The sequence below is a fragment of the Besnoitia besnoiti genome, chromosome III (assembly GCF_002563875.1).
Source record: "Besnoitia besnoiti strain Bb-Ger1 chromosome III, whole genome shotgun sequence".
Taxonomy (NCBI): Eukaryota; Apicomplexa; class Conoidasida; order Eucoccidiorida; family Sarcocystidae; genus Besnoitia; species Besnoitia besnoiti.
In genome coordinates, this window is record NC_042358.1 from 1,071,367 (window position 1) to 1,098,033 (window position 26,667).

The 26,667-nt window shown below is 53.8% G+C and overlaps 5 protein-coding genes across 5 annotated transcripts; 1 reads left to right on the plus strand and 4 right to left on the minus strand.

The window, feature by feature from the left end:
- Positions 1–1,937: 1,937 nt before the first annotated feature.
- On the minus strand, positions 1,938–6,473 carry BESB_044720 (glucosephosphate-mutase GPM2; the record flags this gene model as incomplete). The annotated part of the gene is made up of 8 exons (XM_029362923.1): positions 1,938–2,585; positions 2,836–2,986; positions 3,388–3,556; positions 3,920–4,184; positions 4,467–4,710; positions 5,108–5,199; positions 5,729–5,800; positions 6,294–6,473. 8 exons carry the CDS (start codon positions 6,471–6,473, stop codon positions 1,938–1,940), a joined length of 1,821 nt encoding a protein of 606 aa, XP_029220289.1.
- Positions 6,474–8,498: 2,025 nt separating this feature from the next.
- Positions 8,499–10,017, minus strand: BESB_044730 (SFT2 family protein; the record flags this gene model as incomplete). The annotated part of the gene is made up of 2 exons (XM_029362924.1): positions 8,499–8,742; positions 9,299–10,017. The coding sequence occupies 2 exons, from the start codon at positions 10,015–10,017 to the stop codon at positions 8,499–8,501; spliced, it is 963 nt and encodes a 320-aa protein (XP_029220290.1).
- Positions 10,018–13,309: 3,292 nt separating this feature from the next.
- Positions 13,310–18,614, minus strand: BESB_044740 (ATPase/histidine kinase/DNA gyrase B/HSP90 domain-containing protein; the record flags this gene model as incomplete). Its single annotated transcript, XM_029362925.1, has 10 exons — positions 13,310–13,429; positions 13,557–13,618; positions 14,065–14,156; positions 14,506–14,551; positions 14,906–14,995; positions 15,719–15,853; positions 16,404–16,527; positions 16,988–17,168; positions 17,604–17,792; positions 18,532–18,614. The coding sequence occupies 10 exons, from the start codon at positions 18,612–18,614 to the stop codon at positions 13,310–13,312; spliced, it is 1,122 nt and encodes a 373-aa protein (XP_029220291.1).
- Positions 18,615–20,882: 2,268 nt separating this feature from the next.
- Positions 20,883–23,223, plus strand: BESB_044750 (uncharacterized protein; the record flags this gene model as incomplete). The annotated part of the gene is made up of 5 exons (XM_029362926.1): positions 20,883–21,042; positions 21,433–21,506; positions 21,884–22,202; positions 22,553–22,682; positions 23,097–23,223. The coding sequence occupies 5 exons, from the start codon at positions 20,883–20,885 to the stop codon at positions 23,221–23,223; spliced, it is 810 nt and encodes a 269-aa protein (XP_029220292.1).
- A 572-nt stretch (positions 23,224–23,795) lies between these two features.
- On the minus strand, positions 23,796–26,052 carry BESB_044760 (calcium binding egf domain-containing protein; the record flags this gene model as incomplete). The annotated part of the gene is made up of 2 exons (XM_029362927.1): positions 23,796–24,160; positions 24,480–26,052. The coding sequence occupies 2 exons, from the start codon at positions 26,050–26,052 to the stop codon at positions 23,796–23,798; spliced, it is 1,938 nt and encodes a 645-aa protein (XP_029220293.1).
- Between the last annotated feature and the right edge of the window lie 615 nt (positions 26,053–26,667).

Here is a 26,667-nt window from a genome sequence, read left to right on the forward strand (position 1 = left end):
GTGCTAAGCTTTCGAGTCAATGCTAAGACTAAGAACAAAACCACTACGTTCACCGTTCGTATTCACGTAACAGCGGTTGTCTGCATGCGCTCGTTGCGTGACAGCAGTTTTTAGAGTTATTACAGGACTAGAGTCAAAGAAAAGGCTGCACGGCCTGCCAAGCAAAGTGGTTCCAAGTCGGCGCTCGAGAAGTTCGCATCTGCAGAGAGATACAACGAGGGAAATGGGTGAGCAGGAAGTCATCCCGTCAGCAGGACGAAGTTGTGTTGCGTGGTAAAGTCGTGGCCCTCACGCGATTCTCTCGTGTAATGACAGTGGTGGAGTTCGATATCTCATTCTGCTTGGGATATTCCAATATGCTCGAGGTATTATGTATCTACTCAGGACTGCTGTTCTCGGCCTTCTTCACCGCTTGAGAAAAAGCATTATTCTAGGCACTGTAATGCCTGTTGTCGGTTTGAATTATTCAGTTGTGGATCGCGAATTTTTAGAGACGATAGCTACATATAATGTGCGACGCATATCATGGTGGATGGTTTATATTGATTGTTAGCAGGCGCACTGGAGCTTTCCTCAACGAAGGCAGCGCGGTTCAGGCCAGATTCGCTTATATGGGAAGATACTTGCCGTGTCAAAAAAAGGAGGCCAGCGATGAGAACTCAGCCCATTTTGTGGAAGACTGGATGAGGTGGACATATGAACGTGCACCAGTAGAAGCAGGTGGGCGTTGTGACAGCTCCCTACCAAAGTAAAGTTCACGACCCTGCTTTGGCTTTTTAGAAGGCCAGCTTTTGCACCATTGACCTAATCTGGGTTGCGGGGGGAGGGGATGCTTGCGCTACAGACTAGCCTCCAGCTTCCATTATAGATGAGGACTGACAGTCCGTTGAAGATCTACACAGATCCATAATGCCGGAAACTGGTTCGAGTGCTATGGCCGCGTAAAGCCCGCGTGTCGGGCATTCTGTGTATATTCCGATGTACTGCACGCGAGAGGATGAGGGCTGAAACATACACTCGCGGCGCATGCATTTGACGGAATTTTCCGCAGCTTTAACCACTGTACCACATGCCAACGGATTGTGAGAGCAAGCCCACAACTATCAAGTCCCCACTAATTGCACTGTCTAGGAGCAGCATAGCCACGTACGTGGAATATTTGTGACTTCCATGGCTGCGCTGTATTTGGCGGAACCGAATGGCACCTTTTGTTCCTTTTTCAGTGTATTTTCATTTCGGTAGTCGGCATTTGCAGCTGTACGCCAGGAAAGAAATGTTCTCTGTCACTCTTCCCGGATGGCAGTGTATCCGGTGCCAGCGAGAAAGATGCTGACAGCACTTCTGCGTGCCTTGTCCGCTGCGTGGCGGAGCGCATGCAGTCATGGCCCCTTGTACGAGCAATTAAATACTTCAGCAAAAGTTGGTGGGAATGTCACTGTCCACAAGGACCCCCATCCTAGCGCAAGACAGAAAAACACGTTCGAGATGGTGCGCAATCGGTTACGCATCTCGCGAAGAAAACACCGACGTTCGCCGCGCATAATACAGCGATCCCTGCCACGCCTCAAAGTGCAGCCAAGGATGTTAGTAACCTCCAGTCAATGCAAAATGTGAACCGATCACAAGGAGACACTCGCTCCTGACAGACAAAATGTATTCGCATCACCAAAACCACCTCCTCATACAGATTTCCTGCGTAGAAGCTTGTTCTCTCTGACATTCCTGCAACGACATGTAGCTAATCAGAGAAAATATGCGCCTGCTGTTCAGAAAGAAAAAACTCGTAACACAAGCCAATTCATGCATGCCAGAGGCACGCATGGGCTTCGGCAACGCACTTTGGCTGCGCCATGCGCACCTACTGAAGCATCGCCTCGCACTTGTGCACCGGGTGTGAAGGATGTATCCCACCATCAATAATAGATACGTTTTCATGATTAGGGCAAGGAAACCTGTACAGCGGGGTGAAGGTCAGGTTTCACAAAATCAAATACCACAGCTTTGATGACCTTATCCAGTTCTTCGAGGCCCTGCTCGGGGCTCGAGGAGCTGATTTCTGCGTAGTATTTTAGCTTCGGTTCAGTCCCGCTGCCGCGGAGTGTCACAACGGCTCCGTTATCCAGATACAGAGTGAGCATCTCGCAGTTCGGGGGGAAGACGCATTTCTTGTCCGGCTCGTCGCTATCGTAGTTGCGGCCGACGTCTCGAATTCTCTTGATGACAAATGGGCCCAGGTGGGATGGATAATTACATCCGTGCGCGAAGTCCTGGAACAGGCCTTTGATCACCGGTGGATCTGGGCAAACAAAATACGAGTTCTTCGTGACGAAATAGCCGTACTGCGTCCGCAGACCTATCAGATAGTCAGTGATTGTCTGGCCCTTCGCGTACAGCTCTGTCGCCATCTGCACCCAGACTGCTGCCGCGCTGACGCCGTCCTTGTCCCGTACTCGCTGGCTAAGCGCATAGCCCAAAGCTTCCTCGTAGACAAGTACCGGCGTGAAGCCCTGCGCTTCGAGGTCGATTGCCTTGTTCTCCATCCACTTAAACCCTGTCATGGTCTCCGCGAAGACGCAGTTGTTGTACTGAACAAAGCGCAGCATCTCCACCTGCGTCGAAAGCGGTAAACGGCCTCTGCGGACGACGAAAACACCGTCTTCTTCATCAAGCGACCTCTTCAGAGGGCCTCCTCCACGCATCAAAGTGTAGTGCTCTCTCCTAGTGACACGTTCGAGATCAAGCAGACTTGAACGCAGGAGTCGCGCGTGGCGCCGACATTCACTAGCGCTTCAAATCGGCAGCCCAGGCCCGGCGCCCCCCTCCCCCTCCCCTCACCTTGGCAATCGCGTGAAGCATCCGCGACGAGACAGCTGAGCAGATGAGTGCCATTCTAGACTTTTCGAGTCCCTGCGCCGCTCTCAGAGCTACCGCGTACGCTCCAAAGATCGCGCCCAGCTCGTCTCCCGTGAACTGGTACCAGCGGCCACTGCAGACCGACAGAGACGAACTCACGTGCCTCGCATGCATTTTTGTCGCGCAGCCACGCAGTCGCCGAACCCCATGGGGTCGGCGGGTCGTCAAGAAAGGAGGCGCCCGCTCGCAGAGCTTTCGCGTTGATCAGCGGAACTGCGTGCGACTATCGGACTCATCAACTTGCGTAGCCTCTTTGCCAACTACGTCTGTGATGCAGGGTCACACACGTTGTTCATCCGTGCGTGCGTTCGCCACTTCATTTCCTCAAGCTGTTGCGGCCCTGTCACAGCTAAAAGACAACACTGCACGATCCTTTTTCCGCAACACGTGAGAGAGGCACTGCCGCAACCTCGGGAAGTCTCACCAAGTCCGGCGATCTGTACGCGGCTGCAGCGCGTAGGATCTTGCTCTTACTCGTATTTTTCTGCTGCTGCAAAGCGGTCGGCATCCGGATCGTTGGCAATCACCAACTGAACTCCATGCGCATCAGCCTCTTTGAAGGCGAGATCGAGCGCACCCTTCTCCTCGGGATTCGGAAAGGCGACTGTCGGAAACTCAGGGTCCGGGCAGCACTGCGCGTCCACTGTGCGCATGCGCGGGAACACACAGAGGTATCCACGGAGAGAAATGTGCCCAGACAGGCGTAAAAAACACCTGCATGTAAGCGCAGACGTAAATGACTATCTTACAGCGCGCGAGCGTTCCTACACTAGGGTCTCCGCGGTCATGCAAGGGAAAAATAGTGCGGCAAGCTGCGATGCTGGTGCAACTCCAGTCACCCAAGAGAGGGGGCGCCGAGATAGACTGTCGGAGGGTCGCATAGGCGGCACTCTCCGACAGACAGCATCAACGTGAGGTAGATGCCGGTCGAAACACTACTCTCCGCGTCCGAAAACCAGACAAGTCGCGGGGTATCTGCCGCGTATCCCTCAGAACCGCCACTTGCCTGTAATGATTTTGTCCTCGAAGCCGAATGCAGAGAACATGCGCTTCACCATTGGCGTCCCTACGCCGTGCATGGCGGTGTACGCGAACTTCGGTCCGTTGCCTGCGTCGGGTGGTTGCGAGATGCGCAAGTCCGCTGCAACGTCCCTGACGTATGCGTCGATGATGTCGTCAAACGGTGTCTCCAAGAGCGGGCTCCGCGTCGCCTTCTCTGTCAACTCCCCAGTGGCCCTGTCGAAGTACTCCTCTATTTCTGGCCAGAACGCCTGAGAGTTCACACACGCATGCATCTGTCAACCGCGCCTGCGGGACGACTAACTCCGGTGTCCAAGCACAAGTCAGTTTCTGTAGCGGAACAGCGAAAAGCCTGCAGCCAGGCAGACGCATACCGGAGGACACGCGGCCCCTGCGTGCCACGCAACGGATGTACGGCGCGCTGAAGAAGTAAACGCGTTTTCAGTTCACCCATGGAGACATGAGGCCGGATGTCGCTTTGCAATCTCCTCTCTCTTTCTCTCCGATTCAGAAGGCGATCGTGTTCGCCGCACCAGGTTGTTAGTGATGAAGGCAGAAATGTCGCTGTCCATCGGCGGAATGATCTGAGCGCCATTCTCGGCAAAAACTTTGTAGCCGTTGTCCGTCTTTGGATTATGGGAGGCTGTGACCATGATTCCGGCCATAGCGTACGACTTCACAAGCGTGTATGGCACGATAGGCGTGTGGACAAAGTCCTGAAAAAGCCGCACCCGGACGCCCTTGCTCAAAAAAACTGCGGCCGTCAACTTGGCGAACCTGGTAGGGAAACAGGCACACAAATCCCGATGACGCCGTTGCCGCAGCTTGCGCGCTTCAGTCAGCCCAGCGCGAGTTGCCAACGCGCGCTCCTCGACACCAGACGTCCCCTCCACAAATGAAGCGACTGGCTCTCCCACGATACGCAAAGGCTACAGGTCGTCCGTATATACAGCCAAAGCCCCCTGCGTAAGTATACGTGTGTATAGTCATGTGCATGCGCGCGTGGGCTAGAACCAGCCGAACGTTGCGCACGTCAGGTCGGACGTCGCGTCCGCAGCTGTGCGAGTAGGGCACGGGCATATTTCAGAGATCCAGAGACTGTGTGTGCCGGAAGCTGCGTGGGAGGCAGCTGCGAATCTCTTTCAAAGAGAGGCTAAACACCTGGTCGGCGTACCTTCTGGAGTTATGCCTGGCGTCGAAGCCCACCACCACTCCGCGGTCATTGCCATCTACTCCGAAACGGTCTACGAGAAATGCGCAGTAACCCTGAATCGAAAAACATAGGGGAGAGACGTGGCTGGTAAGCAGCCTGGTTAAGCGATTCTGTGTGATTCCCCCAGCCCTCCGAGAACAGCGCCCCCTCTGTTCTCAGGCTCCGGTACTGAACCCGCGGAAATGGCAGGTCCGTGGCGCGCGTATGGCGAGCTGGCACCAGGGGGGCACGACTCCGTGTGAAGACATTCTGCAGCTCGACAGACGAAGCACAATCGATGCGCTCCTAGACGACAGGTGCTGTCGTGTGCTCCTAAGCCCCGAATAGACACACGCGTCAATACTCACATGCACACCTACGGAACTAGGTTCCTGCGGGCCTCTAGTAACAATCCATGCGCGTTTGTATCTCTGATCAACAGATGGTCTGATTTTGCGCCGCGCATTTGAATATAATGATAGTAGTGGCGAAAGGAGTATGCGTATCCGTGTCCTGGTGTACGGCACACTTCCTCCGCTTCCACGGATCAACCAGTGGGGAAGAAGCGACATGAGAGATAAGCTTTCTAAAACGGGGGCTTACCTGAGACGTTTGCTGGATGGTCACGTCGTTCATCCTGCTGAAGCCTGCCCCCATGCGTCCTCGAAGCCCTGCCTGCGAGATTTAACAACTCGACGTCATGTCGTTGTGAAAAGCCGTAACAAGAAGCGGGTTGTCTACGGGTTGAAATATCCGCACCCCTCAGAGAGAGAAACACGAAGCGGTGAATACGGTACGAACATACATAGGAGCAGAAGTGTAGACAGGCGTACAGATACAGAAGCACGTACCTGAGTCTCAAGGGCATATGCATGGTATACGTGGAGGAGAAGCCGCACAGAGCTGTTTGCTGCGGATAGTCGGCAGTTTCCACCGGTACAGGCTCTCGCGTGTCTATGAACCGATGCGCCTACGGCAGCACGGTGAAGTCGCCGCTTTAGTTGTGTCAAAGTCACCCTTGTTCCCGCACGCATGTAGATGTCTGTAAAAGCAACTCTGGCCTGCCTCACTATCTGGATGAAGTATGCTTAGACATTGTTGCCTCCCGACGAACGATAGGACAGGCGTAGTGATTTATCGGGCGTGGACGCGCCTCAGCTCGTTTTACCGTTCCGAAATCGAGTCTGACGAGGAAGAGTTTGGCGAGCTCCTCCTCTTTCAGATTTCGGAGGAGTTCGCGGGTCTCCTTCTGCGTCTCTTCTCGCATGTCCAACTCGCACCACGTTTGCACAGCGGCTGCCAAAGCCGTGTTTATCAGCTTCCTCTCTACACCGAGGGTTGCCGCCATATTGTGCACAACCACAGAAAACAGACCGTGTTTCAGCAACGTCCGCGGAAAAACGCACGCACCCAGAACCACAGGAGACACGGAAAAAAGCGGCAGAGTCGATTCAGATCGGATTCCTGCGGGGATTAGTGTCGTAAAAAAGTGAAGAGCAAAAACGCTGCAGGTGGTGACAAGGGTAGGCAAGAGAAAAAAAACAGGACGGTTGGCCTCGAGTCTCCCTCCGCTAACTTGCTCGGGGTCTCCCGGAGAGAGTGCTGCGTCTGCCACCATCCGGCCAGCCAGAGTGCACAACTGCCGGTGTGACCTTCCCGACGCACACCGGCAGTTGTGCACTCTGTCTCTACAGGCATTCGAGATTCTTCGTAAAGTGGGGCGGCAGAGGTCACGCTTTGGTTTGAACACAACTGGAAAAAGGCTTTCCTTCGATCTACCGCTCAACCGAGACCCGGCACTGTGAGCAGTAGCGATGGGTGAGCGAGGAGCCTGGCGCGTCGGGCAAAAGCTACAAGCGGTCAATCGTCTAACGACGACGATTGAGAAGGATGTTCTTTTTGTTGCGGCCAAAGAGCATTTCTCGACGACTTGAACCAAACGTCGGCTTTATGTGTGTGTGCCGACGAAGCGCCACTGGTGGCCAAAGAGAGGCACCACCATAGAAAACTGTGATGACGTCGGCGGTCGCAAGCGAGATCCTGGGTTTTGGACGATCGTCGTGTTAGGTGATGAGGTTTGTGGATGCGGTACGGATCGAAGGCGTGCTCCAAGCATACTGAACTTCCCCAGGTCAATTTTTCCATTTCCACCGTGTGTGCACGCCAAAAGAACTCTCCGGAGATGGTGCAAGAGGTGTACGGACTACGAGCCACATATGTGCCACTGAAGTACCCACTTGCAGACGGTCTCTCCTTCAGCAGATCTGCATCAACGCGTCGCCACGACAGAAGGCTCCCCCGAGCTAATCTCACGGAATAGCTTTCGCTGCGGTCGCCTGTGTCCGTATGATAGTGACATACGGCGCATTCTGGTAGTGACGTGACTAACTTTCGATTCATGTGTTTATACTGCTTCCCCCCCACCCCCTCCTCCCGTCGTGACCGCGCCAGATACCTAGTTCGCAAGTGTGTACCTACTAGTAGAAAGCTGGGAAAGGCTTCCTCGCCTGCGGTGCCGTACTTCAGGTACGAAAAACTTTCACTGCAGCGCACGTCACCAGCAAACTGCATAGTGAAACGGAGCGTCTCTTTCGCAAACTCCGATGTGGTTGACCGGGTCAGGGGCAACCACTTGAGACCAGAGTCGAAGTCCCGCTCTCAGACGACGGGAGCTGCTATCTTCATTTGTGTCGAAAGCGTGTCAAATCCCGAGACAGTTTCAGCAGACAGCACATGCGTTGAAAGAATACCTGAAAAAGCGTTGAGTCATTGAAGAAGCTACTTCAGCACCGTATGCTTGCCCCACAGATACATACGAGCCACATCAGCACCCCTGCCCATCGATGGTACACGTCCGCATTGCATGAACCCGTATATAAATATGAAGATGTATGTCAACGGAGAGGCAGACAAGCACGTTGGTTGGATACACATCGAGTTGTGGATGTCTTCCATGGCTTGTTATTGCGGATGGCAAGGAACGAGAAGTACTGGCGGCAACGCCGCGGAAAAACGAAGGCGAGCTCCTCGCATTGCCAAGATGCTCAAACGTGAACAAGACGATCCCGTGTGCACATACATATGCATAAATAGGTTTCCATTGAGGCTTGATACGCACTGTTCTCTCCGCGAACGGTGGTCTACAGACCCTTGAACACTCCCCTTCACTAAACCGCGGCAGAAAGTGTGTCAGGAAAGCGCACTTTCTTCATTTAGGGGCAGTGCATGCCACCGAACCGCTCCTAGTTCCAGCGGCCTCGCTGCTGCAAGCGGTATCAGTCTGCGTGTAGCTCTGCCGATGAGTCCTTCGTCACCCCCAGCATGCAGCTGCGTGCACACAGAGGCGCCGTCGCGCGCACTACAAAGACATGGGTTAGAGGGGAAGCTGCAGATCCCTGGCATCTTTGCAGTTGCAGGCTTTTTTGACCATTTGCCAGAGCGCCCCGCCGATGAACTTGAGCATGTGTTTGCCTCCAGGAATGTAGGAGACGAGGAACGAGGCAAGGGCAATGAGCTGAACGAGCGAGAAAACCAGCGTGAGGACGTACGACTTCGCCCACAGCGTGGCGTAGAGCGTCAGGACCAGCGACAAGCCATACGCGACCGTGAAAGGAAGCCTGCAACGCACACGCATCCACATCCACACCGCCAAAGAAGCAACGTGTAAGATGTCCTGCGCACGAAGACAACCACTGGACAAAATGAAGAAACAAAGGAAACGGAGCACCTCAAACTGTCCTGATCGACTGAAAAATCCGCACTAGGCACAGATATCTGCAGACACAGCCTGTACCTACGCACATGCGTGTGAAGCGTCATAACTCTTCCTTCTACGAAGGCGGTAAGTGCGAAATGTTGAACGGAACATCGTCAGGTCCCAGAAAAAAGGTCGAGCTATGTGCATCGCAGCCAAGCATCTGTACAGACAGTCGGGGGCCGCAGTACTGTCAAAGCGCGTTAAAAATGGCGCTACGAACGTCTTTGCCCGGTGGGCTTCCGCGCTTCTTTCCACCGAAAAAATGTGCAACAGGGGTGAAGACAAACGTACGGGACCACGCGTAAGCACTATATATATAAATGTGCATGGCAAACTGCGTCCCTGATGGTGCCTTTGAACTTAGAAAAACTTGCAAGAGAAGGGCACGCGCTCATCAATCTCGAGAGTGGGGATACCTTGTGGGCTCGGACAAGTGTGCGACAAGCGCCTTGGCACCGCGGAGCATCGCCAAGCTGACCATAAAGCATACGGAGCCCATGGTGAATAGAAGCGCAAACTTGGAGGGGGCGAAGACAAGAAGAGGGAGCGTGAGGAAGGCGAGGAACATGAACACGACCCCGACGCCCGCAACGAGACCAAAGACAAGCAAGTGCTGCGTGGAGAGGGGCGTCTCTGTGACAGACTGCGTGGTGGCAGCAACGACATTTTGTGCATTTCCCAAGATGCGACTCGCGCTGTCTTTCACGGCAGACATGCTGGAGGCCAGGAGGCCTTGCTCCTCCTGAGACCCGCTTCCTCCAGAGTCGCTCCGTCCGTTGTGCTGCGAAGAGGCGTGCGTCATTGACCCCCGCGGCGGAGTTTGACTCAGTGGATTCCAGCTAGTTTTTTCGCTGAAGGAACTGAAGGCAGAAGAACTGCGCGTCGTGGAGAATCCAGATGCTGTTGACTTCTCCGACGACCCCCCCTTGTCAAACATCTTGCCAAAAATGAGATTTTGCATGCTCGATGCAGTCCCCGCACGCTGAGGCGCTGCGTCGCACTCGCCGGCAGGATTACTCGGCCCCAAAGAAATCATCCCAAACGAGTCGCCATTCTTTGAGCCGCCCCCCGGCTGCTGGCTCGCAGAGCCGTAAAAAGAAAGGTTGTCCGCAAAATCGCTGAATGGCTTATTCATGGTAGCTCAAAGAGAGAGACGGTGTAAAAGGAAGGAGGAACGGACTGACGCGGGGAAAAAGATTCCCGAGCTGACCCGGTCTTCGATGCTCACGCTTGCGTCAGAAAAGTGGACGGACAAGTACACAAATTGGTCCGCTCCGGACGAGGAATAGCGCAGCTACGAGCGCGTACACTCGCTGTAGCTAGAAATTGGAAGGGAAGGAGGTAGCCGTAGGAGAAAAGCTACATACACCTGTTTAGCACAGGTCTTCTGCAAAGTCCGGAAAAGGGTGACAGTGCGGCACAGGAAACAAGGGAAACAGACTCGTGGACAACCAAAAAGAAGCAAGAGCCTGGAAGGCCAGTAGAGGCACGCATTTCAGACGGTGGGCGACGCAGCGGGGGACAGCCAGCAGTGACAGCGACCACATTTCAAACGCGAGTGCGGGTAGTATCCCTCTGCATCTGCTAAGCGTTGTATCGGTTTTCAAGCAGCTCCGTCGGTTTTCAAGAAAAGAAAACACGCCGCCCTCCCGTCACGGCCGCAACGTTTTTTTGAGCGACCGGCAAACGGACCGCCGGGCGACGATTATATCGACGCAGAAACAAGAAGGAGAGAGACGCGCTCGATAGAGACCAACACTCAACCTCGGCAGCATGGCAAAAACGCCTTGCTGGGGAGGGGAGAAGAAAAGCAGACAACACGTGACAGAATGCCGCCGCGAACAGATCGAGGACAAGCAAACCCCCAGTCAACGTCAGACAGCTTTTCGTCAGCGAGCGCGAGGCGGCTTGCATGTGCGCAGACAAGGGCGGCGCAGCCGCACAGCGGGAAGCCGAGCTCTGCCGGACGCAGTCCCGAGGTACACCAGAATATAGCTTTATCGGGCACAAGGGCACACCGTACCCGATTCTGCATGTATTCATGGTCACTTGTGTTGCCGCGGGTCACTCCCCGGTTGGGCTGTTCTGGCCTACCCACCACTAGCCACAGTACGCAGACGCCTGAATGAGCTGCACTGCAACCTACACAAGAGAGAGTCCAGCTGGTGTTTCGCCTTCACCTGACACCCCGCCGGCACTTTTTCGTGTCTCTTCGTCAAGGGTATGCGTGGCGCCGGAGCTGCTTTGTTCGCATACTGCGTGAGTGGATTTTTAGGTGCGAACGGCTTGTTGGGGTATGTCTTGCAGCGGTGGCGTCGCAATTTCTGGTTTACCGGTGAATGACCCACACAGCCCGTCCCCCGCTGTACACCAGCTTGCTGAGGCAGACGGCACATTTCACTGGATGGCAGAGCTCTTTTCGCAGATTTGCGGCTTATACTGGGTACTGATTTACCGTCCGTCCGTGGCGTGTTAGGGTCAGTCACGTTAACAAGATTCGCGAATCTCTTTTTGACGGCAGAATACAGCATTAAGCCTCCGTGGCTCGTTGTCGGATCTGCGATGCAGATGTCAGTGGCATCTGAGAAGACATGCACGCGTAACCTCGGAAGGTGTTGGACATAGCATCATTTAGTCCACTGGGTGGACTGTCGGTTGACGTGTGCATATGGGACGTAATGGCCAAGATGTTTCATCGTACTGATACGGTCGGATTCGTGGGGGGGTTCCTTCTCAACACTACGCATGCAAGCGCTTGCACGGCAGATGGGTCTTTTTCTATCTAGTGCAGGTTTCTCCTAGTTGATCAGCGCACTGGCACGGTGGCGTGAGCACCACTGAGCATGCCGGAGTACCAGCCCCCTACACCAAGTAAGACCCCAGTAAAGCTAGGGGGGACTAGAGGGCAACGTGGGTTTCAACCAAGAGGCCTCTGAACTTGAAGTGGTCGATGCGTGTAGCCGAATAAGTGTCGAGGCGGCTCCTACGCAGTAGAGTGCGCTTGCTTGCTGCCACTACGGATATGTGTTGTAGAACGACTCCAAAGTCAGCAGATGCGTGCACCCATCAATATTTTATCGCATGTGCGTATTTATGAGTGAGTGTACTCATGTGTGAACAATAGACGGCGTTGTGCCGAAACCTAACGGGCGATGGTTTATTGGAGAGCATACGCAGGCCCTAGACGCTGTACTAAAACTAGCTGTTCATGGTAGCGAAGAGGGTGGCGGCTCGTGCAGTAGACTTGTTTCATACCGTTAGAGAGCGTGATGCATCTCCAGCAACTCAAAACAGAAAATGTTAATTCGCCTGTCCTGGCTGTCAGTTTTACGCGTCGGCTGAGGTAAGTTCTCACCATTTCGCTGAACCAAAATTCTCACCGTGAGGTAAGACACCGTTTTTTTCGAGAGTCAAAAGAAACGGATACTCACACCGCACCGCACAAAGTACAGTTGAAGCGCATGTCAGACACCCGGAGATGCAGGACTCTCCCCTCAAAAGCCACGGCAATCGTGTCGGAACAAGAAGCATTGACAGCCGCCACGTTTTCGGATCTTACATATACATGCTCGTATACAAATCGTCGGATGTGATCTGTATACACAGATCTCAGCATGGACACGCCACAGCCTACACGCGAATGTGCTCGCAGACAAATTCACAGTGCAGGCAGGCTTTTTTTCGGCATGCCTCTACTTTTTTGCGCGCCCCGATAGGCCTTTTTTTGCATGCCGGCATGAACGTCGTCGCTGCTGTGAGGCTGCCTACCTTCTGCGGGTGTCACTGTCTCTTTAGAGTGCGAAACCCCGGACAGCTCTCAGTTCTAGTGTGCAGCATGCATTTGAGCACGGACTATTGCACACAGAAATGCGGACATAAACATACATGCTCGTGAGAATGAAGGATGTCTAAATACAACTCTCCATGCGGAGACGAAGGAGCGCCGGCACCAGACAAATGCAGGGCGCACCGGTGCGCGGGGTTCACAATGCAAACGCAGACAAGCGGCATGAGCGTGAACTGGTGCAGACGGAGATTTCTGCCAGCCCGGCGCTTGGAAATCATTCCGCACGAGGCGAGAGGCGCCACGAGCGTTGCAATGCACGTCTTTACCCCTAAAACAGATGCGAAAATCCCCCCGGTAGCACGCACACGGCTCTCAAAACTCAACAACGAGACCTGGCGGCGAAGAAAAAACGCGATTTCCTGTCTCGTTTGTCAACTATATATAAACAGTTTTCTCCTACAAATCCATCCATGTGCATCCGCACTATGCGGCGGTAGACCACGCCGCTGTAGACGAGATGCGCGACGGAGCGGCAAGCCAGTGCGCGCGCTGCACTTTCCACAACGAAGTTCGGCGTCGCGTCTTCGAATTCCTCGCTGTTCACGTTGGCCATAGTACCTTTATTGCGGTTGTTCCTTCTTCAGTCAGCCGCTTTGTGTTCCGGGCGAAGCTCGGGCCGCTCTTCGTAGTAGAGTGCCTCTTCTTTGTCACCGATGTGGTTTAACGTGATGTATACGTCTGTTCCGATCCCGAAGTGCGACTGTGAACACGCAGAAAGCACGCCGAGATGGACACGCATGCGTGCGGCTGCTTGTATTCGCCGCAGACGTTTGAGCTGTACTGAGTGACTGGGCGAATGTATACCGAAAAGCATTTCTTGAGCTCACCTGTACATGAATATCTCCTCCGAAGTAGCGCGCGAAGGCTCGAGCAAGAGGAAGCCCAAAGCCTGCATACAGACAGCCACAGAACGAAGAGCTGCATTCAAGACTCCTGTGTGTGTCCCGATGAGGAGAGTAACTCTACGCACGCGCGCGGATATTCGTTCTCATGGGAGCTAGGCTTGCCTCCGTGTCAAGTGTCTGCAGCGGACAAAATTACAGGGCGGCCTCACCTACAACCGCACAGGCATAGAAGAGGCCGCTTTTCTGCGTTGGCCAATGCATGCGAGTCGTCCGCTTGCGTATACGTGAATGCGCGTACGTACACATACACCCACATACATAATTATATACGTATATACATACGTAAGCGACAACTCGACAACTACGTGATGCGTTATCATGAGGGCACACAGTTGCGCCACGTGCTTGCTGGACGCTGCAGGGTGTGAGTGTGCGAGGCCAACGAGTCACCGATTGCGGGTGCCAGTGCTTAGACGCCAGTAGGACTTACCGTAGCCCGCCATGTCGGAGCGGATGAAATTCGTGCCGAGGCCAGCTGAGTTGCCCTGGATTTTCGTGTTGCTGTCGCCGACAGTGCTATAGCTGGAAACAAGCAACTCATCAGAAGCGATCCAAAAATACCGGCGTCTAACACATACGCAAAAATGTGTATGTATGCACGCATGCATACATACATGTGTACATACATACATGCATACATACATGTGTACATACATACATACATATACATACATACATACATACATACATACACAGTACGACGAACGGGAAGGTGAGCCTGTGCAGATCTGTTTATTCAGTTTCCACCGTGGACTTTTTCATATTTACAGATATGCGTACACATATAAATAGCTCCATTGATAAGGAGGGTCTGTGATTATTGCTTTGAAGCAGTGCAATTTGCTTCGTGGGACGCTGTTTTCTGACGTACCCGAAACTCCAAATATCCTGAAGCTTGTGTGGAGGCACGCCGCCGCCTGCGTGGAAACAAAAGAAAAACACACCTTGAATATTGAAATTTCAAATGCGTCAAGAAGTTGAGCCCTCAGGTGCTCAGATGACGAGCGCAGCATAATCAGATTCACTGCGTCAAAACTCGGGCGAAACGGGTGTCAGCCGCCAAGGACTAACTCATCTCATGCAGGTATATATATATATATATACACACACAAATATATATATACATATATATAGGTATATATACATATATGCGTTGGCGTCTCAGCCCACTGACGTGTATTGCATACATGATCACTGCTGAAGTATACGCACGTATTTACAGCAATGCAACTTCGGACCTCCTGTCCGCGGCGTCGTCGCCTCGGTTGTACCTTTATCGGAGATTTTGATGACAACCTCGCGCTTGCCCTTGTAGACTTCGACTTTCACTTCAGGCAGATCTTCATCTTCTTGAATCAACCCTGTGAAGAGAAAAAAATGGCACGTTGAATCTCTCGTGGGCCAGACGAAAGACCCAGACGACAGATAGGTACGCGCATGCATTCCGCAGGCCCTAAGGCGCATTCGTGAATGATTGTGCACAAATATGAATGCCAGCCAGGTCCCCTACGCCCGTCTGCGGGAGGGAGCACAGGGCGACAGAGGAGCCGCGGCGCAGTTGCACAGTCTTTTGAAAAAGGGTACAAGGCCCCACGCACGCTGACTGAGACTCCCTTCCCCGCCGCGCTCCATGCGCGCAAGAACGAGATGGAAAAGCGCCACACAGCTCGGGCTGCGCTAGTGAGGAATTCGTCTTGCGGATTTCTATGCACAGTGAAGCGTGCTGCGGGGCCTGACCACTCCCACACTCAATAAACGCTGCTTGGCATTGGCCTTCCAACAGCTCAGGGCTAGCCCGACTCGGCGCTACGCTTGCGCCAAACAGGTTCCGCCGCCTCCGCTTCAATATTCCAGTCGTTCTCTCTCCTTCACGAGGTGCCTGCCGACCTCGCGGGGAGGTTTCGAGTGCTTTACGTGGTGGAGTGTCATGGCGAGACATTCATCCCACTCAAGTCGAACCCCTGTCCAGGCAGTCTCGCCTGCGCAGCGGCTACGCGGCGGCTGTCGGGCGCTGGCGAGCGTTCAAGTCGCATAACCCCTTGGCACTTTCCTCTTTCTTTGCTATTCAGTGTCTTTTTGCTGACCTCTGGTCGCGGCGTCAACGAGCGAGTTGCCCATGGTGTGGAACTCGACTGTCGCCCGCAGCGCGTTCTTGAGAATTTCGGTCACAATCAGCGCCAGGTGATCCGGAATCGTGGCGAACTTCATGTCTGTGTTGCCTGTGACCCACGCAGCGCACCCAGACACAGTCCAGTGCGTTGCAAAAAGGCGGGCAACGCGACGTTCGCCTCAAGGTATTCACAGGCGTAAGAGAAGAGTTCAAACCCCCAGCAAGACCGGCCGGCGATACGGATGTCTACACCGGGGTGGCTAGACAGCAGAGACCGCTGCAGGCGCCCGACACAGGCGAGGCGCTGAGCAACGGCCGCCACCTTTACGCATATGTAAGCGGTATACGTGTGACCCGCGCGTACGACCAAGGCGGGAAGCCGCGCGGAATACGAGCTCTAGACAGAACCCCTGAGCAGCACTTTCCTTGCATGCGTGTATTGGGCTGGACGGTGAAGGCGTTCTAAAAGGCACGAACTCCGAACTGCTCGGACTCGGTGTGTGCACGGTTGAGCACCTCCAGAGCGCCCACGGGCGTCGGTAACATGAGGTAAGCGATTCGTCGACCACGGATCGAAGACTTGCCGCAAGGGGCCGCCCTTTTGTTGGCAGCCGGCCTAAAGGCCAGAAAACAGACAGTGACCCGCGAGAACGACGCACCTGAAATGACGACAGGAGGCGCGAGACCGTACGAGTGGCGACAGGACTCGCGCACGTCTTTGCTGCGCTGCTCGATGATCTTTGCCGCATGACAGTTCAAGTGAATGATGCCTTGCCAGCCCTCCTACGAAAATCGGAGAACACAGGTGTCCCAAGCACGCAAATCCCTCGAAAACGTGGGTGCCGCACTACAACCTTACGTGCCCCACGCGAGAGTAAGCGACCGGTACGAGCAAACATTGAGACACGAGTCTACGAAGAGCTACTATACCGGCAGGACACGGCGCATGCAGTCCGCCTATGTAACGAGTCTACATATATATATAATATATATATCTACGCATGTGGTGGATCACTTATGCATTCACCGCATAAAACTCGCGCGCGGCCGTACACGCATGAAAGACCGCTTTAAAGAGTGGAAACACGCGCTCGTGAAGCGCGCTCCACTCGAGGGCGTGGATGTGGTGGAGCGCCTACAGAAGGATGGCCTAATCTCAGCTCGAAATGAGCTTCATGGCGGTTTTTCTACACGCATATGCAGAGGGCGAAGAGGGCGAATACGTCTTGCCGTTTTCGCGTACCTGCTTGTGCTGCAGGTGAACAAGCTGGTCAATCATGACTCTGCGGCCAATGCGGAAGTAGAAAAATCTTTCGAGAAAGGAGTTCAGATCGATGTCGCGGCACACGCCTCGGAGCTGCCGCACGCCCTGCCCCATCGAATCCACCGTGCGGTCGTGCGTGGATCGCTCCTTCTCGACGAGCCTGAGAAACGAAACGACGCAGGCAAATCCGTACGGAGAGAGTGCGCTGCCGCGGCGCTGCCAGCGTCCCCCGCGCCACGACTTGCCCGTCGCTACGGTTTTCAGCATGCGTTCTAGGCAAGTCGCTTACTTCTGTTGGTGTGATTTGCCTGCACTTCACCGCCCCAGCCCGCCCTCTCTATATAAGGCCGTGCAGAAGAGTTGCCGCTGACAGCTCTACGTTGGACGCTACAGACGTCCTGTTGGGAGTTTCGTGGACGCGACGACTGCGCCTCCGTCGAGGATGCACGATGCATGTGCGTCTTTGTACAGATATGAGCCGGACTGAACCGCCCTTCCCCGAATCGCCACTGCAAGCCCAAGCTCGGCTTCCCGCCTGGATGAATCCCCGAGACGTCAGGCCTCTGTGGTTCTGCGGAGGATCCCTCGCACTCACGCAACAAAGGCCTTCATGTCATCGACTGTCCGCAGGGGAGCCAAGCGACGCATGCGGTCGAAGGTCGCCACGTAGGTCTCGTAAACAGAATGCACGAGTGGATTTGTCACTGCAATGAACGGCAAACGGTGGAAGTCGTAGAGGCGATGGGAGAGACGCACCGGCAGCTCCTCGCGAATCCATTCCGCTCTGCAACACCATGTCGCGCACGCACATGTCAGGAAAAGGCTTGCAAGCGAATGAACTGTCGTGGGTAGCCTATGTACTGAACTGGGACACGCGCAGTTGAGGTATTCGACGCCAATCAGATAAATATACACATATAAAAATAGGTAGATCATATATATAGAAACATAGAGTACGCACGGATAAAAAGATACGAGCGACAAATATATAGAGGGATACACCGCCTGATAGCAACACATATAGACGCAAATATAGAAGCACCGATATACAGACAGATAGAGAGATACAGACAGATAGGTGGATTGGCAGATAGACCAGTAGGTAGATGAATGGATGAACATGGGCTTGGGCACTTCGTTTCATACACACCTAGGAACTAGACACGGCATAGCACGGCTAGCGACGGCGTCGCGACACTAGGATGGAGAATGCATTGCATCTGGAAGCACGGAAAAGGGAAAACGGGAGTCGAGTATATAAGCACGGAAACGCAGCAGGGACGCAGAGTATTCTATTCCGTAAGCCCACAAGGATGCGCTCTTGGCCATATGCACCTACATCGGCAGCAAACGGAGATGCGCTACGCATGCACATGCTGAGGACTGCATCCGGTGGCAATCGTCCACCCCCGTATGCATATACACTTAAGTATAGACGTGTGCATGCTTGAATTGTCAAGGGCCCTCACCCCCCCGACCGCCCCCCCCCCCTCCCGCCACCCGCATGAGCAGCCCCTGCGTACCCTTTGAGGAGCGATGCCTCGTTTGCAGGCTCGAGTTGGAGGAGGCGTTTGATGGTCATCGGCCGAATCGGCGTCGAGCTCATTTTCTCGACAGCTGCGACTGTGTGCCACGAGTGTGCCAGGACGTTCTGCGGCACTGAGAGTGCGACGTGCCCGCCCTGGCCCGGATTCAGCCGAGCGGAACTAGAGTGAACCGGACCCTCCCCTTGCGATGGAGCAGCCTGGGAGTGGACTGTACGTACACCGCAGGGCGACCAGGCCTTCGAGAATTTTGCGAGGCGCGTGCAGCGGAAAATCGCGAACGAGCTCCGAAGAACAACTGCACTCGCGCCCGAGAGCCCCCGCAGCGAACCGCCGCCTCTCAAACACGAAAATGATGCCATCGCGGACAGACAGAAACGGGTTTGCACAAACGTGCGGAAGGCCAGAGAATGCAACAATCGATCCGTAATGGGCGGAAAGAAGGCGCGCTGCGGTGCGAGGGAGGCGCCTGTTATGGGTACGAGGAACAGCGGAAAATCACGGAGATTCGGAATGTTTTTGCAGGAGCTAGTTGCGCATGCGGGAGTACCGAAACAGACATACCTATGAATATGCACATTCGCGAAAGACCTGAAGAGAGCATCTGTACTACAGCCCATTTGCTGAACGCGGCGAGTAATGCGGCAACGGATCTGCGAAAAAGTATTGGCAGGAGACTCGACTGCGGGGGGGATGTCGACCATGAATGCTCCTTGGAGTGCCGACCAGATACGAGGAAAAAGAGCGGTGAGTTCACATTTGGTTGCCCGTTCACGGCATTTTTCTTTTTGAGCCTAGGAGAAACCGAGGGACGGCTTCAAGGAAACAGAGTGTGTACAATTCACGACGCAGTGTCTACAAAGCTGTCCACATGCACTGACCGCGGACGCGCCCACGTTACAGTCGAATACGCAGAGAAATGGTACGTCGACGCGACCAGGACTGAATACAGACTCAGCTTCCCCGTTGCTACGTTTTCCTAGGGAAGAACAAACTCGTACGGCACTGTCGTTTTGCAGGACTGAGGGAGCATACCGGATCATTCGCCACTTTTGTAGCCGCTCCTCAGGGGCGCCCGCGCACGCGGTTCTTTAAAAAAGTACAAAAAAAGGAAAGGAGTCGTAAACAAACCACGTTTGACCCCTAAGTGGGAGCAGGCCAGCAAGAACCAAAACCTGTACCGCGAAGACAACCGGGGGTTGGAAAAGTTGTTGCGTCTCGACTCAGCAAAGCGCGCTCACTAATGCAGTGAGCTGACACGACGGTTGCCACCGCCTTGCTCCAGCTTATCTTGTCCTCCACAGTGGACAAGATCCACGGCAAACGTGGGCTGTGTCCATCGATGTGAAGTGAAACCGAGAAGCGACACAGAGTGAACGAGTCAACAAAACCCCGCTTGCTGTCTACTGGTCAAGTATTTTAGACCGTTGGCTTCTGGCGTACATACGCGTGTTCCTCCGAGTTCATTGAGACGCGATCTTGCACATGTGTCAGAGGAGATTCTTCTCTTTCCAGAGTACCTTCAGGCGAATCGGAGGATGCAGATGTTGTAACGCACGGCTACGGGAGACCTCACTTCGCGTCCGCGAGGAGACAACGCTCAGGAAAGCGCAGGCGAAGGGGCCGCCGGAAACGCAAACGCACCGAAAGGTTCGTAGCATGACGTTTTACAACTCAGCATGGGTTGAACCATGGAAAGTACAGCAAGATAAGGGTCGATGCTGCGTGAGGCTTTTTGACCAGAGGTCCTCGCTTTTGGTGAGCTAGCAGTAGCCGCCTTTTCTCCTGTTGCATGCGCACCGCTTCTCAGGTAGCTCCCTTTCGTTGTGCCGGTGTTGCACGTTGCAGCAAGAGAGAAGCCCCAACGGGATCATGAAACAAGCTGAAGTCCACGCTGCTGGCTCCACTTTCTCTTTGTCACCAGTTTTCCTGACCTGCTTTCAGGCGTTCCCTAGCTACTTCTCCTCTGTCTCGCACGATCCGAAGACACCGCCTTTTCTTCAGGTTGTCGGCGCATCTGTCTCCTTCGCGACGTGGAGGTTACCGCTGTATGCAAATGCATGTTCAGTGAATCTGCTTTCATCAATATACTTGATGAGACGCCGGCAATTTTGGGGGGGGCGGCACCGATTTCGATCCGCACGTCGGTAGTGCAGACGCTCTCACACTTTGCACGCGAGACACCTGGCTGGTCTCGTGGTCTCCGTGACGAGCTGCCACTCGTAGATACCCACAGTTCGAGATGCACTCAGAAGAAGGTTCCCTGAATCGAGGTTTTTCCAGCCGACTCTGCCGCTTCGTCTGTCTCGCAGACCTTCATTATCGACGGCATGGGCTCAGATACACTCATGCGACGGTGCTACATTCGACCTCTCTACCTTGTGCCGGCTGGATTTCTCTCCACTCTGTCTCTGCAAACACTGACCGCATCCAGGCGAAAAATGGGACTCTTCGTTTTCGTTTGTTTGCTGCTTCGCTCCACCTTGGGCGGTGAGTGACAAGACGGGAAGTTTCCATTCGAGCCTTATCAAACTCTGGGAAAGGCGCGCTTGTCTTATGTACGGTGGGCCCCGGCGCAGATGCCAAAACCTTGAGCATCTGCATAGGCGTGCATGTGCAAGGTATGATGCTGTTAGAGTATGTAGGTGTGCACCGGTGTATGGAGTAAATGGAAGTTACTTCACACCGTGCTGTGTCTCTACGGCACGTGAAGATATGAATCATCTATGTGAGTGCCAACGCATCGGCGCTCATATGTAGGCACTCGTCTTCTCAGGGCGTATGCATACCTTTTTCATATGTGCAAAGTGGTTCTGGGCATGCGCGTATATGTGTGTTTATAGAGGTGGATATCTGTTATGCCTTCTGCGTGTTTGTCAGTCACCGTTTGCGATGTACCAAGTTCCTGGCGCAGGAAGCACGTCACTTTCCATGCTTTTCTGCCAGTGCTTACGGTATGCCCGCATTCGTGTGGCTTTCCAATTTTTGAAACCTTCCATCACGACTCTCAGACGTTGCGGTGCTTTTTCTGTTCTCCCTCTCGATGGAATTTTTCGCTTGTTGGGAACACTGTCCCGCAATATTCATTATGTTTAAGTCTTGAGTCGTGAGTGTGCTCCCTTCACGAAGTCTGTGTCTTGATCCGCGGCAGAAGTCGCCCCTCTGCGGGCTCACAGGCGTCCGGAGTTGGCAGCTGGTCGCCGAAGTGTATCACCACATGCACGTGTACTAACGAACTCACTTCTGAGATTGGTTCTAGCTCGCTACTGCAGCACATTGCTTATCCGAGCACTGCAGCTTTCATCTCCGAGGTCCTGAGTGAGTGAGTCAGTCCAGCATTGGTTCTCTTTTGGCTGTTTTGCCGACTGTGCCGTGTTTTTCAGAGTGCTACACGGGTTCATGGAGTCGCTGCAACTCTGAGTTGTCCACTGAATCGTCGTCGGCGTACCAGCACATTTCATATTTGATCTCTCAGGCGACGAGCGAGCGAGGTTCTGCCACGCAGGAGGATCTTCAGCTTCTCCGGTTTTGTCTGGGAACGGGATACCTTGTCGCGTGCATAGGCGACAACCCCACACTCAGTGGCCAGGGCTTCGCGAGAAGCGACGAGGCAGATCGGGCTCGACTTTCGAAACTATGCGACGACGGAGGTACAACCTGTGACTCGATGCAGAGCGCTTTCAAAAAGAGAGACACTTTTATTGAGGCGCATGCACACGCTCTGCTGCAGCTGAGAAAACTCTTCTCTTCCAAGCGTGCAGCCTGTGCCGTCCCGCCTTTCTTTCACCCCCGCCTTGTGGCTCTCCGAGGTCTTCAGTTTATCTCCCGTCTCTCACCGGAGCGGCGCATTGTTGCTTTAAATACACAGGCAGCTTTCCTGCTTGTGTGGATGGAGCAGGTTTGTCCATCTCTAGTGTAGCACATCTGTCGGAAAAGGTAGTTGGTGCGCGGAGGTGCTTTTCCGGATGTGGCGTTGGCTTGTTTGTTGACTTTTCGTCAGTCATCGACGGCAGAGATCCCCCGGAGTATCGCCGAGCAGGGAGCCTCGGGGTCACTGAGGTTGCCTGCACGCAGCATCTTCAAAAGTTCGGTCTCCACAGACGCGGCGTCGTGAGGTACGACGCATGCAAGTAAGTACATCTTAAAATCGTCTACGGCGCTTGTTTTGAAGCCCCAAGACGCACTCGGCGCTGCACGTCTCACAGTGATATGTAGATAAGTCTTTCATGTGCACTTGTCGGCTTCCATAGCTGTTAGGCGTGTGGAGGCGTCCTTGTGTTTGACGTAAACTCGCAAGAGCTCTTGGTTCATATCTGGCTCATGCGGAAATGTTCACAAAGAATGGAAGCCGAAAGGCGTGACGACTATGAACATCGATATAGTTTGCAGCACAAGCTTGCCAGGCGCAAAAGTCACTTCCGGCCGAGCGAGTGGAAACTTTAGATTGCGTGGGTAGTGACAAGCGGCACAAAATGAGGAGGAAGGAGAGCAGGGTTGGAGATCCTTCATACTGGGAGCTCTCTTGTTTTTCGACACTATTTCAGGTTGTACGAGGAGTGGGCACGGGCAGACTATGTCCCTCGGGGCAGCTACGCCATCCCGCTGATTTCTCTAGGGGTGACAGCTGCAGTATTTCTCTCAAACCAGCTTTCGAAGCGCCTGGGGTCTTAACTGTCGTTGCCAGGGACTCCTGCGCGACTAGCACTTATCTCTGGTGAGGACAGAGCAATGTACCACATTGTTCGTCTCTTTTTGAAAGTACGCTAAGCCACGCATCCCTCAGGTGTGCGTTCGAATGAGCTACGCATTTTGTGCAGGGATTTTTGTCCGCTGTGTCGCTGCCTCAGCGCGACCCACACGGGAAGGGAAGGCGCATGATAGTTGTGAAAACTATGGGCGTTCGTTCGTCGTTTGGTCGTTAGAGTCCGGAATTGTGAAGTGCACTTGGCGCTCAGCGACGGCGAACCATAATTTTCAATGCAATGTTCGAACTGCCCTCGAAGGGCGGTTATGCGTTGACAAACACGGTTTTCATTGCGGTTGAAAGGCTTCGTTGCGATGGGAAAAAACGTATAGAGTGCGCCGAAACACATTGCGAGGACGCCTGTGCGGACTGTCAACCCACGCCACAGAACAAAACCACTGTCGGCACGCACGTTGAACGCACCTATTCTGAAACTTCCCGCGCTCACAACTGGGCATCCCTGGGGCTCCCCCCTGTGGATTCGCTTGTGAAAATCTATTTAGACGGCACCTCCGACAAGTTGTTGAAGCGCAGCGTCTCTCGCTAGATCTGCGGCTGCATTCCCCAGTTGTACAGCTGATCCGAGAGAGGCAGGAATATTGGACAGCTCGTTGTACCACTTCATTGCTTCGTCTGAGATTATGTGCGTGTTCCCCATAACCCCTGCAGCCACTTCTTGTGGCGCAACGACTCGCCGGGTTCCGTCGTTGTTGGTTTGGATGTTGCTTGTAATTAAATATTCGAAAGTATTCTTCACTTTGTTTCTTACTTTGTCGCGATACAAGTCTCCCCCCAAGCGAAAGCCTGCTGGGCACGTCGCCCCGCGTGCAAATCTCAATCCACCAATCGGACCTAGTTGACTACCTGAAAAAGGAAACATACAAAAAACCAAGCATGCATTCAAGCTGCACGTATCACATGCAGCTTCTACCGTGCGAGCGCCTGTTCGCTGTTTATAAAATTAGCAGTCGGCGTAAGAACATAGAAAAGCGTGCACGAGGCGATCACTCACAACATAAGAGTGAAATACAGCGCTCCCACTGCAAACAAACAGTGGGCAAGTTGAACCAAAGTGGCCGCATTCAGTGGCCCAGATATCTATTGGCATGTGGAGACAACAGCGCACGAGCGTTAATATCCTTCTTCATCTCTAACAAGGTGCCTGTTCGGCAACAAGGTTTACCAGGGAGGTGTGGCGATCCTGGTTTGAGCGCCGTTAGTATTTGCAGACGGCGAAGAGCAGCTTCTGTAGGTTCCTGAATCGTGCCTGGGCTTCCGAACGATCTTATTCTTTCGAGTTGAAGACGCACGGTGTCGTCCGTCCTGTTACCCGCGACGACACCAACGACCATCATGCCGTCTTCATCCTCAAAAAGTGCCAAACTGTCCTCATCCAGACCACTGAATGGACCGCCGGGAGTTACCTCTTGGTCGTTGAAGCCGTGAATGTCGCTGCTCAACGTGGAAACGCTAAAACGGTCCAGTGAGCCCTTCTCCTCTAGAGACGTCATCGACGGCGTGCGCTCCAGCACTCTGGGTGTTGTCAGAATTGCGCTGTTTTCTACTCCGAGGAAGGCAGGAATCCAGCTCGTCAGCGGAGAGCCTCCGAACGTGTTGTTGATCTTCTGGGTCGTTACTCCTGCTAGAGGAGGGGTATGCCCGAGTGCGTCGTCTAGAGGAACCGTGCATGCAAACCGCTGGGGAGGAAACATATCTTTGCAACAAGATAACGCCCCACCACAGATATACGGATCTCTGGCGCACTCATCCAAGTTGACGCAAGATATTCCATCCGGACCATCGGTGAAGCCCACAGCAATATTACACAGGCATCTGTACCCACCCACCTCATTCTGGCAACGCGAGACAACGCCCTCAGGGTCGCAGGCGTTGAGTGTAGGGTCAGCGCATTCGTCGATATCCGCACAGGAAACGCCGTCTCTAGCGAGAGTATAACCTTGTCTACATCCACACTCAAAACCTCCCACTCGGTCAAAGCATAACTGTTCGCACGGGTTCATCACGCTGTCCATATCCTCGCACTCATTCAAATCCCTGCAGCGTTTGGTTAGAGGATCCACGATTTGCTGTGGATCTTTGCATACACACTTGTAAGTCCCCTCGAGGTTGTGACAGGTCATCTTCTTTGAGTCGCAGTCATTCAGTGCAGGATTCTGGCATTCGTCGATGTCCAAGCAGGTCCTTCCGTCGGGTGCCGTCAGATAACCTGGCTTGCATTCACATCTGAAGGAACCAGGAGTATTTATACAAACAGTAGTCCTCTCGTCACAATCATTGTGTGCCGTTGCACATTCGTTGATATCCACGCATCCTTCTCCAGAAGCGAGTCCATCTCCAGTAGAACCATTCGGGCAGACACACGCTGCCTCCCCAATGACGGGAACAGTGGGTACGCACTGCGCTTCGGGGACACACGGGTTAAATGCAGGAATGCTGCAGATGCCTCGCAGAATTGGCGCGAGTTCATCGTCGGAGCTTCGGAAGTTCGCTGCTGCAGGGTTTGTTCTTGTTGTAGAGACTCGTGTCACGTATGCTGGCGGAGCAGCCAAGTGGCGTACGGCACTTCTCTCGTCCCAAGGGTAGGAAAGTCTCCTAGAGTTTGGAACGTCTCGTGAGCTGGGGTCGAAGTACAATGTAAGATCCGGAGAAAGGCCTTGCACCACAACCGCCCCCAGGCCTGCCACGAGAGGAAACAGCAAAGGCCGAGGTGAAGAAACCAGCCACGACCGTTTCATCTTTGCGCTGAAACTGTGCAACTGGAGAAACGTTCGAGAAGCGACGTGCAAATCCGTAGTACTCCTAGAGTCCGGAAGCTCAGCATCTGCGGAAAAGGCTGCCACTACGCATTTGGACAGTAGTACAACGTGTGAATGGATTAGCTTAGTCAACAATACCACACAATGCCACCTCAGGGAACGATACAGTTGTATGGTTTAGGAAGCGGCAGGGCAGACACAAATCTTAGAGAAGCTCGAGCGTCAGATTGCTTCTGTTTTCACTTTCTTCACCTGTACAATGATCAAGAACGTTTGTGCGAGAAAAAGTTGCGGACTCTAAAGGGAAAATGTAAGGAGCACCGAGTTTCGTCGTGCTAGCAAGTATTCCGGGAAAAAAATGCCTCACGCGCGCACAGACAGCCACTCTAATAGTAGTCGCCTTCGACGCTGCGCCGAGCATCGCTGTGGAATTGGTACAAAGCCCGGCCTTCCTCCAGAGAGAAAATTTATCAACGCGATCCGTTGCAAAAGCGGTCACAGCTGGACATGGCGCAGCGAAGGCGACGCATGAGTTATTTGTGTTCGGTCGGGCAGCATCTTACCCCAGCCTGTGTTTCACGTGAGTGTGCAAAA